Raw genomic sequence first — 10,679 nt, forward strand, 5'->3', positions numbered from 1 at the left:
TTGTAAATTGCCGTGTAAATTTTGCAACAATAATAAAATTATGTATTTGATTTAGAAGCTGCAGCAATTTTAAATTAAAAAAAGTTTCACCTATTAATTTTAAAACACTTTAATAAGTGTAGTAATAAATAACTAATATTTAAAAAAATTACTTAATTAATTTTTAAAAGAATTAACAATTTTAAGCTCTGTCGAATTTTCGACATATTTGTTAACAGTTTTCAGAGGATGGTTCGCGTAAAATAAGTTCGTTCGTATAGAAATTAACATACACCTTTTTTTTAATTCGTTTAATATGGTGTTAGATTTATTTCAATTTCATAATTTTGGAAAGTATTTTAAAATAACTCGGAAATAAAAAGATTTGTTGAATTTTCTCATATTTGTTAACAGTTTTCGGTCGATAGTTTGCGTAAACGAAATTTATTAATTTTAAAAATTAATATACACCTTCTTTTTAATTCGTTTAAAATAATGTTAAATTTTTTTTAATTTCATAATGTCGGAAAGTATTTTAAATTAACTCGGAAATAAAAAGATTTGTCGAATTTTCGACATATTTGTTAATAGTTTTCGGTCGATAGATCGCGTAAAATAAGTTTGTTTATTTTGAAAATTAACATACACCTTCTTTTTAATTCGTTTAATATGATGTTAAATTTTTTTTAATTTCATAATGTAGGGAAGTATTTTAAATTGGGTCGGAGCGAAATCTTGTTTCTTTATTGTTTTTTGATTTTACTATAACTTTTGATATTGTTTATTTAACATTATATAAAATGTTGATAATTTGCGCTAACGCAAAATCTGCATTTTGCAAAATTTCCTGGTTTATTACCCGAGTCGACATCGGGATAAACAAAGAGAATAATATCAAAATTCATGTAACAATAATTAATTTATCATGTTTAGTTTTTTGTATTACCGATTTACCAATTTATATCAACATACACTTACGCGGAAAAATGCGGAGTTCTGCTAGGATTAAAAAAAAAAAAATTCTAGCAGAATGACAGTGGTCTATAAACACTAAAAATTGTTTTATTTCATAAAACTCGGTGTAGTTTTTTTCTGGGTATTAAAGCTTAGTTTTTCTTATATTATCTTACGAAAATGGTTAAGATAAAAACAACATGTTGAAAAAGGTTACAGATCCATTTATCAAAAAAAATGATCTGCTTTAGAATATAAGACATTTATATGCCAAGAAAACTTTTTAAAATTAATTTACATTTTTAAAAGTTAAAGATATTTTACTAAAAGTGAAAGGTTTATTATTTATCAAATAAATCGGGGACGCGGAATTTAAGGGAATGGAAAATGAAGGAACGGAAATTGAAGAAACGGAAAATGAAGGAACCGGAAAATGAAGGAACGGAAAATGAAGGAATCGGAAAATGAAGGAACGGAAATTGAAGGAAAGTGAAAAAAGGAGAGGAGGAATCTTAAAAAAATAAAACGCGGAAATTCCGTTGACTGTTTATTTGTATTTAAGGCAATATTATTTTAGAAATAAACGGGCATTTTATAGAAGAGAGTTAGGGTATGCTGGGGTAATAAAAATTAACTCATTATTGCTTATCAGTTCTCGAATAAATGACAGTAATCCTTAATAAACAGTCAACGGTATTTCCGCGTTTTAGTATTTAGGATTCTGCCCTCTCCTTTTTTGCTTTCCTTCATTTTCCGGTTCCTTCATTTTCCGTTTCTTTCATTTTCTGTTCCTTCATTTTCCGGTTTCTTCATTTTCCGTTCCTTCATTTTCCGGTTCCTTTATTTTCCGTTCCTTCATTTTCCGGTTCCTTCATTTTCCGTTCCTTTATTTTCCGTTCCTTCAATTTCCATTCCCTCATTTTCAGTCGACCCAATAAATCCAGTTAAGTATATATTTTTGTCTTATCTTAGTGATGCGTAAAAATCGTGCGTAAAAAGACAATAACAAGGAAAGTACTCTCGTATGTACAAACCTTTTCTACACTTGTCCAAAAAACGTGCCTTGTCACCTTACACGAAATGCGTTGTCATTCTTGTTAGGGTGTATTGTAAACACAACGGTATATAACAGACAGGAAAACCATTATTTGATGTTTGTGATATTATATACAGAATTTTTAATGTAAGTTAGTATAGTAGCAAGTAAATGAGTCTGTAGAAATGTTTTTTTTCTATTTAAGTAAAGTTCAAATTAGTACAAAGGCCTAACCTATTAATAATTTACCAGTTAGTTACTTATTCATCATTGAACTACTACTGTTTATAAAGTATTATATATATAGAATACTAAGTAATACATTTAAATTTAAAAAAATAAACATTCAAAAATGCCAGATCAAGTTAATCAGATGATTACTGATGCGGTAACTCAAGCTTTTCGAGGTTGGTATATTATATAGCCCACTTTTTTGTGCTATGTGTTGTGTTGTTACCGCGTTAATAGTATAACCCAATTCTTAACGATTCTTGTAAAATTATCATATAAATATTTTTTTAAATAAGGATTTTAAATTTGTCGTTTGAAGGTATGTTTGTTGGGGACAGCGCAGCAATGCCGGTACACTGGTATTATGACGTACCCGCGATCAAGCGTGACTACGGTGATTGGATTACGAAGTATGAGGCTCCTAAAGATAAACACGCGGGCGGCGGTGTAGGCAACACGCCAGGTAATATTGTTTTGTTTGTCTCTTTGTGTATTAAAGTTTGGTCCTGCTACTCAATTTACGGGTCGTTGCATGAACAAAGAGAGAATATAACATTCCTGGTATTCTGGCAATTGGATTAAGTTTTAATATGATAAATCAAGATGTCGCTTTTAATTAATTAGGTAGTTATGCCATACTTCTTTATTTTTTGTTGTTCAGTTAAATACATGATAAAATAAGTATTATATTGCTAAATTTGCACAGTCATGTAAATATGTTGGATTAACAATTAAATACAAATTTTGCATCGTCATAGTGACTTTTAAAAATAATTTACTGCAAAAACAAGACACTATCCACTTTCACTTTTAAAAGGACGTTTTTCGTAATTAACTGGCATTAGTGCAATTTTGTATTATTATAAATAAAACTAAAAAAGTGAGATGGTATTTGTATATTGTTAACAGAACAAACGACACTACATAGCTCGAATAAAATAATTCGAAATTTGTGAACGAACGTATTATTGTGGCTTTAAGATATTGCATTATCAAATGTTAGCAAGCGCTTTTCTGTACTATATGTAGAAAAAGTTAACAACTGTATTCTCTTGTTATTAACCACCTGTCATTCAAACTCCTAACTAAACAATGCAAGAAAATTATACATTTTTATGTAGTTGATAAACTTCCCAAAGTGATTGGCACCAGCATTTTACATGATAAGAAAGCAGCATGGACAAGCGGAGATGCTCAAAAAACTCATTATCATTTGGGTAATATAACAATTCTATATATTTTTTCATATAATGGCTTTTGTTTTTTTTATTTCACTGTTAGATTGTTGTTTTTTAGCTTATGGGTATATAATATATCATTGGTGTGGATCAATTTCGTTGTTCTATGTTACAAAATCCTTTAATCACACTTACAAACAATCAAAAAAATTAAAATATAAATCAGCTGATGGGATTGAACCTAAATTATATTTAGTGGAACTTTTGCATTAAATTGCGTTGCACTGTTATTACACCTTAGGTCTGTTACATTTAGCATTAAACTTCAGTGTGATGGAAAAGAAAGCTAGCCTTTTTAATATTTTAATATGTTTTTTAGGTATGAAGGCTGGCGACAATACTTTAAATTGCCAGTGCGCTTTGCAGGTAATGAAAACGCTAAAATCGCTTCCCAAAGACTGCAGTGATAAAGATATGCTTAAACAAGTTTTTCATGATTACGTTCAGTTTATGACAACCCCAGGTAGCCACAACGACACATATGCAGAATCATGGCATATGTAAGTTACGAATAATAGTATATAAAACTTAGTTTCTTATGTTAACATAATTGCTTTATTTTATATCATTTTAAAGTTAAAGTGTTGTATTGTAATACTTAACTGCGGGTAAAACTTTAATTACCTCTTAGAGCTTTATTTTCTGACTGGGAAGAGGCAGGGAAACCAACTGAATCTAACGACCTGTATCGATTTCTGACAGAGCGATCAGACAGATTATTAAAATTGGTAGGCTGTTAAAATCCTGGTTCATTGTTTTATATTTTTCTTTATCTTTTTTGGTGTTGGAAGGTGGACTTAACGGTTTAAACACATGGTAACATTTGTTTAACCGACCCAGTCTCCCGATTTAGCAGTTTTGAATACTATTGGGCATATTGACAGCAATTATTCTGTCGATTGGTTTTGAGCACGACAGCAGTTCATACAGTTTATAAAGCGCTTTATTCAAGGGCACCACGATGTAGATGCAGTTAAAATTGAACCAATGGCTTTAATTTGTAAAGCTAAGTGATCTAATCACTACATCACTTTGCCGGGTTTTTAACTGTAGTTTGATTTTAGCCCGCCAACCCAGGTTATATTGCCATTGGAGCTTTGGTTCTTCCAACTCCAATTATCTTGCACAACATTCACCGACCTTTGGATGAAGTTATTAATATTGCGTTGGAATTTCTTAGGTTAGTAATAATGCCTAAGTTGTCGTTAGTTTAACCACATAATTAAACACATATCCTTAATCTAAAATTCTCCTTTGTTTAATTTTTATTGTAACAAGAAACTATTGTTTTTAACTTTTTGTACTAATTTTTTCCGAAGCCTTTGTTTTTAGGGTTAAAGTTATTGCTATTGAAGTGTATAGTTTATTTTTTACAAAATATAATTAAAATAACATGTTTATTGTATTAACAGGCGAACTCATCCTGTATCTGATGTTATAAAACCGATGAGGCAATACATTGAAATGCTGCATTCTGTGGTGAGAGGTGCCCCTTTACAAGATGAAGCAAAGAGGGTTTTGTGTGATTTTTTGGGGGACAGAAAAAATCTGGTGGCAGCATTTGATCAAGATTTTTCACAGTAGTTTATTTTTCCTATTGTTTTTGTGCGAATGCAATAACACATAAATTATTCTCTTGCACGTAAATTAGCAGACTAAAATCGAATACTAATCATTTATACTTTAAACTTTACTTTGGCATCATTGCGACCTAAATCTTAGTATGGAAGTATCTAAATCATTAAAGCTTAGTAAGCGATACATACGCTTGTTCAACTGAAAGGCCTTTAAAATACAAACAAACTGCCGTTTGCGCAGGTAAATTATAACAGGCATATAATAGTTGCGAGTTACATCCATATAACGACAACTAAAATGCAGGCTTTAGCACGTGCAATCGACGAGTAAATATATTATTATTTGTTGTTTTTCTTTATTTGAACAAAGATTAGTAAAACAAGTAAAATTTAACATGTGTTTTATTTCAGAAACTCCGATAAACTGTCCGCCGTCCAAGCTATTGGAAAAAAATTTGGCCTCGCTTGCAACACAAGCGGATCTTTTCCAATTGTTGTGAACATTGCTCGTTGTTTCTCTGATGACTTTGAGGCTGGGATTTTAATGAACGTTAACACTGGAGGTAAGAAAATTTTGTCGTTTCAACTTTAAAATATTAAAAGAGAATTTTTTTCGTTTTTTTATATTTTGCAATAATTGTTCTTTTCTTGAATTTAGTTTGGGCATAACAGATTACTAAAACGCCAGTTTACCGACAATAAGGCATTTCGTATAATCCCCTTCTAACCTAAATTTTCGTTTGAAATAACTGTTAAATTCTTAAAAAAAATTTCTAGTCTTTGTAATATGTCGGATTTGAAATTTTGGTTTTCGGAAATTGGGTCTTTGATGTAATGATGTCCCGTATTATGATTTTCGTATTATACTGGCATAACAACTAATGTATGTGGTTTTGTATTTTAAACAAGTATAAATACTTTATTTAATGTATGTGTAGGTGAAAACTGCCACCGCGGAGCGCCTTTAGGGGCTCTACTAGGTGCGGCTAGTGGAGCTACAGGACGTTTTATTCCTTTGAAATGGCTGGACGGGTTAAGCTTAAATGGTCAAACCAACGAAGTTCTTAACATATAATCATAATATTACATTAAAACAAAAAATGCTCCATTTTAACTGTTTGTACATAGACCATAGAAATTTTTAAAAACTTAAATACCTTGTATCTAAAATCTTAAATATTATATTATTTAATTGACTGGGGTCATAGCGCATAGTATAATTGCCAAAGGTGGGCACTAAACCGTTAATGAGTTAATCGTTAATTAACGAAGTTAAATTTTTCAATAAAATTTAACTTTTAAGTTAACTTTAAAAATCGTTAACGGACATGTTAACTTTCGTTAAATTGTGTTTCCGTTAAATTAAGTCCGTTAATTTAATATTTTTTACAAGTTTACCATGGTAATATAAAAGTATATAAATTTTGTTTTGCCGTTTATTGGGTTTAATTGTTTCAATTGTAAACGATGTATGCCCCTACCATCTGGCCGCTGTTATTTGAGCATTCTTTCAGTTTTTAAAACGTCATTTAAACTTACGTTCGTGTAGTTACAATATCAACTAAGATAAAAACTACTGTTTTTTTTGAAAAATAGGGTTGTTTCTTTGTTTGTTTTATTTAAGTTTTAACGTTAACGGTTATCGATAACTACCGTTACATTTTGTTTAATTTAACTTATTAACGTTAACTAAGTTAATGTACTATGTAACAAATTATCATTTAACGAAGTTACTTTCTCGGTGAAGTGTCCATCTATGATAATTGCACAGGCACTACATGAAGTCCTTGGTTTGATCTTTGTTTCCTCGTAGTATTCCTGATTAACGTTTAAAGTTTACCAAGCTTTACAACTACTCGTCAGCTTAATAATCAAACAATATCAATAATCAATATTACAAGTTAACGATAAGATAATTAGAATACATTTATTCTTTTTTAAATATCATTTTGTATTTTTGTTTCGTATTTCCTTTTTATTTAAATATATAATGTGATATACTCATACAATAAACAGAAGTTCATACCATAAATTATATTGTCGTACCACAATTTTGTGCCATTTAGAAGTAAGCTAGGTATTAACAACAGTAGAGTTAATCAGTTAATACGATAATGTTATCCTTTTCGGATCGCAGTTATGCAAAACAATTCTACTTAAACACTGAGGATAAATAAATATTGAAAAATCAATCGGTATAGATATAGAGTTGACTTATTATTTTTAAATAGTAAACTAATTGTTATGCAACGCTGCCTTGTGGACTTATAAAACGGGGTCAACAACTGTAGTGGCAACCAAAACACGGTACTGTAAATATGTCCACTGCCGCTGAAAATTCGATAAAAATTAGCAGCGGAAGCGAAGACAGTTCGTTGGAATTACCTTGTAACGCCAGTGGACAGTCAGAGTCGCCGAGTAGTATTAATTCCAGTGAAACAGTAAGTTTTAATTAAAATTTTGACTTGACTTAGTGCTATGCTGTTAGTCTGTTGTTCTTTATTGTCTTTTTTACAGATAGTTGGTAAGATATAACTTGGTAATTTATATGTTACATAGTTAGGAAAAAAATCAGTTAAATTAATTACTGAAAGATTATACTTAAACCTGTTGTTTTTAATAAGCAATAATGGAATCTAGGAAGTGTATATGCAGATATGTGCATTAATAATTACTGGTCTTAGCATATTAGTCATTATGCATTTTCGCATGGCAGACTTGTGTAAATAGATTATTTTGATAAAACTTATATTTTTTGATGGGGACTTCTATTTTGTAAAATGCAATGTTTAAAAAATAATTAATTTATTATATTAAATTTCAGAATTGTACTGTATGTAGTGTCAACTATAACAGGAATAGTTTAAGTTATTGTGTAAATGATTAACTTAAATCAAAATTCTTATCTTTAAAAAACATTAAAACCCTTAGGTATCCTCAACAAGCAATGAAGATCCTAACCCCACAGAAACAAATAACGAAAAAGCTAACAGAGAAAGTCGTGCACGTGAGATGGCATCAGCTTCTAAAATCTGGTTGTCAAAATCTCCCCGTGGTTTATCTACCAGTGCAAAAAGGCAAATATTTTTATTTAATACTTCTTTATTAATTTGCAATTTTATTCGAAAAAGAAATATAATCCCTTTCCCTTGTGTGCTATTTTTTAAATATAGATAACCAATGTGATACATAAATTTTTTTTAGATTGCAAAAAGAATTAGCAGAAATAACATTAGACCCACCTCCAAACTGCAGGTATATTTATGTAAAGTTAGGGATTTTATCAATATCTAATTATTGGGTAAAAAGTTATTGCATTTTTATTTTTGGTGAAATGATTGTATTAGCTTTAATATTTGCCCATGAAGCTAATTTTGGTTTAAATAATAACAAATAGTTGTGTAACCAGAACTTGTTAAGGCTTTCCTTTATTATTTATTTTGATGATTATAAACTGAAACCAATAAATTGTATTTTAATTTTTAGTGCAGGACCAAAAGGTGACAACTTATATGAGTGGGTGTCGACAATATTGGGCCCCCCAGGGTCAGTATATGAAGGAGGGGTATTTTTTCTTGACATTCACTTTTCACCCGAATATCCATTTAAACCACCAAAGGTTCGATGAAGATTTTCTTTTTAAATTAAAATAAGTAAACTGTTTAGTGCACATTTTTATGATCGAATTTTAAAAAAATAAGGCACTACAAATTTTGTTACTATCTATTAATTATTTATTAACACAGATTAATATAATTTTCGAAATATATTAAAAATCAGGTTTTATTTAAATATTAAATAAAAACCGGAGATGTTTGTTTACTAGTTCATTTTACAACTAGGTAACCTTTCGAACCAGAATTTATCATTGTAATATAAACAGTCAAGGTGTTATTTGTTTGGATGTTTTAAAAGACAACTGGAGTCCTGCTTTAACAGTTTCTAAAGTTCTACTTTCAGTGTGTTCATTGCTAACAGATTGCAACCCAGGTAAATATTACATATACTACATACAGCGGTTATAATCACTTTGTGTTTTAAATATATTTAATTTTTTTTTTAAATTTATATATGATGCTCTTCTTTTTTTTACAAATAAGGTTTAAATAGTTATTGACATTTTATGTTGTATTAGAAGATTTTCCACCATATGGGCGGCATTTTAATTGTCATAATATGATCTCACTTTGCAACTAATATATGCCCATGAATATCTACCGTTAGGTTGTCCAAAAGAAGTTAATATAAAATTATGCTTGAAACTGCTTAATTTAATTAAATAAAAAATAATGTTTTAAAAGTAAATCAATTTTTATGGTTTTAACCACATAAGCATGATTGGCATATGTGAAAATAATGTTAACATGTTTCACTTTTCCTGTTACAACATTATTTTGTAAATGCCACCACCGCATAAACTGTTTAGATATTCAATAAAACGTTTACATGTTTATTTTGTATAGCATTAACTAAAATGATAGTTTTAACACTCTCGAATATGTCACCAATAGGCTTTTCTGCAATTAGTATCAAAAAAATTGAAAAATTAATTCTAAATAAGTTTTGCGATATTTTTTTAGCTGATCCTCTTGTTGCTAATATAGCAACACAGTATCTCACACATCGTTCAGAACACGACAGACTTTCTCGCTTGTGGACTCAAAAATATGCGACTTAGTTCTTTAGTTGACTCATATTATCCATATTAAATATGACTTGATAATCCCGTTTAAGTCAAATCAGACTTTTGCAGTATTGGACATTTTATATTAAAAATCATAATTTCGTTGTGCTACAACCTTGGTACAGATTATATTGTTATTGATTGATCCATTTTCTTGCCCCATCTATTTAAAAAAATATTAAAAATTACTCTGAATAGATTTTAAAAATTGTGCAATTTTACTTATTCTACAGTTTTAAATTGTTATATAATATATAACCAAACAAAACCATTTTCGAAAATTTTTTAAATTTTGATTGGTTATGTAACATTTTGTTTTTATATTATGTAACATGGTATGTAAAAATGTCAAAATATTTTAATTACTGTTGGGTTAATAGAAGACATTTTGTTGATAACAACGTACTAAATATTCAAAAAAGAATTACAATTAAAAATTTTGGCATTTAAAACCATATGTTTAAGTAGTGAAAAATAAATTCTATTTAACATTTAAAAATACTATTGTACATAATTTTTACCAACATTGTTGATGCTTGTTTTAAATCATGCACTGTTTTTATTTGTTTTAAGTGTTATTTTACAATAGAAAAAACTTTGTTATAAAATAGAAAACTTAACCAAATGCGAAAATTACTAATTCCATGTTTTTAATAAAATCTTAAATGTGTTGCAACGCTAGTGATTTACTATGGGGCTTATTGGAATATTTTAAATAAGACATATTTTTAAAGTTATCAGTTCATCAAACATATTACATACACATAAATTTTAATATTAAATATTTTTTTTGGATTTTATTTTTCTTAGCTTTTAATTAAATATTTGTAGCAAAGAAATATACTTATGTGGAGAAAATTGTGTTTTTTATGGTATTTTGAATCAAACATGGGAGTAATCTAATCTTATTAAATTGGGATATGTTAAATTAAACTTTACTGTTGATACTATAACAACCCCACGTCTAATTTGGCATTTTA

At 29.0% G+C, this 10,679-nt stretch overlaps 2 protein-coding genes across 2 annotated transcripts; both read left to right on the plus strand.

Moving 5' to 3' along the window:
* Positions 1–2,259: 2,259 nt before the first annotated feature.
* On the plus strand, positions 2,260–7,014 carry LOC145742996 (uncharacterized). The gene is made up of 9 exons (XM_082560847.1): positions 2,260–2,376; positions 2,520–2,663; positions 3,322–3,417; positions 3,758–3,938; positions 4,070–4,166; positions 4,503–4,618; positions 4,851–5,018; positions 5,427–5,578; positions 5,954–7,014. The coding sequence occupies exons 1-9, from the start codon at positions 2,322–2,324 to the stop codon at positions 6,088–6,090; spliced, it is 1,146 nt and encodes a 381-aa protein (XP_082416973.1). The 5' UTR covers positions 2,260–2,321; the 3' UTR covers positions 6,091–7,014.
* A 256-nt stretch (positions 7,015–7,270) lies between these two features.
* On the plus strand, positions 7,271–10,473 carry LOC145743672 (ubiquitin-conjugating enzyme E2 E1-like). The gene is made up of 6 exons (XM_082561705.1): positions 7,271–7,456; positions 7,947–8,092; positions 8,220–8,270; positions 8,502–8,634; positions 8,858–9,005; positions 9,596–10,473. Exons 1-6 carry the CDS (start codon positions 7,334–7,336, stop codon positions 9,691–9,693), a joined length of 699 nt encoding a protein of 232 aa, XP_082417831.1. The 5' UTR covers positions 7,271–7,333; the 3' UTR covers positions 9,694–10,473.
* The last annotated feature ends 206 nt before the right edge of the window (positions 10,474–10,679 follow it).

Source organism: Corella eumyota, chromosome 2, assembly GCF_963082875.1.
Source record: "Corella eumyota chromosome 2, kaCorEumy4.1, whole genome shotgun sequence".
Lineage (NCBI taxonomy): Eukaryota > Metazoa > Chordata > Ascidiacea > Phlebobranchia > Corellidae > Corella > Corella eumyota.

What these genes read in the sequence shown, in the direction of transcription:
- LOC145743672 (XM_082561705.1), top strand. Translation starts at nt 7,334, where the DNA reads ATGTCCACTGCCGCTGAAAATTCGATAAAAATTAGCAGCGGAAGCGAA. An exon ending in GACCCACCTCCAAACTGCAG is followed by an intron (nt 8,271 to 8,501) that starts GTATATTTATGT and finishes TTTAATTTTTAG; the next exon opens with TGCAGGACCAAAAGGTGACA. An exon ending in GCTAACAGATTGCAACCCAG is followed by an intron (nt 9,006 to 9,595) that starts GTAAATATTACA and finishes ATATTTTTTTAG; the next exon opens with CTGATCCTCTTGTTGCTAAT.
- LOC145742996 (XM_082560847.1), top strand. Translation starts at nt 2,322, where the DNA reads ATGCCAGATCAAGTTAATCAGATGATTACTGATGCGGTAACTCAAGCT. An exon ending in CAGACAGATTATTAAAATTG is followed by an intron (nt 4,167 to 4,502) that starts GTAGGCTGTTAA and finishes GTTTGATTTTAG; the next exon opens with CCCGCCAACCCAGGTTATAT. An exon ending in ATTGCGTTGGAATTTCTTAG is followed by an intron (nt 4,619 to 4,850) that starts GTTAGTAATAAT and finishes TTGTATTAACAG; the next exon opens with GCGAACTCATCCTGTATCTG.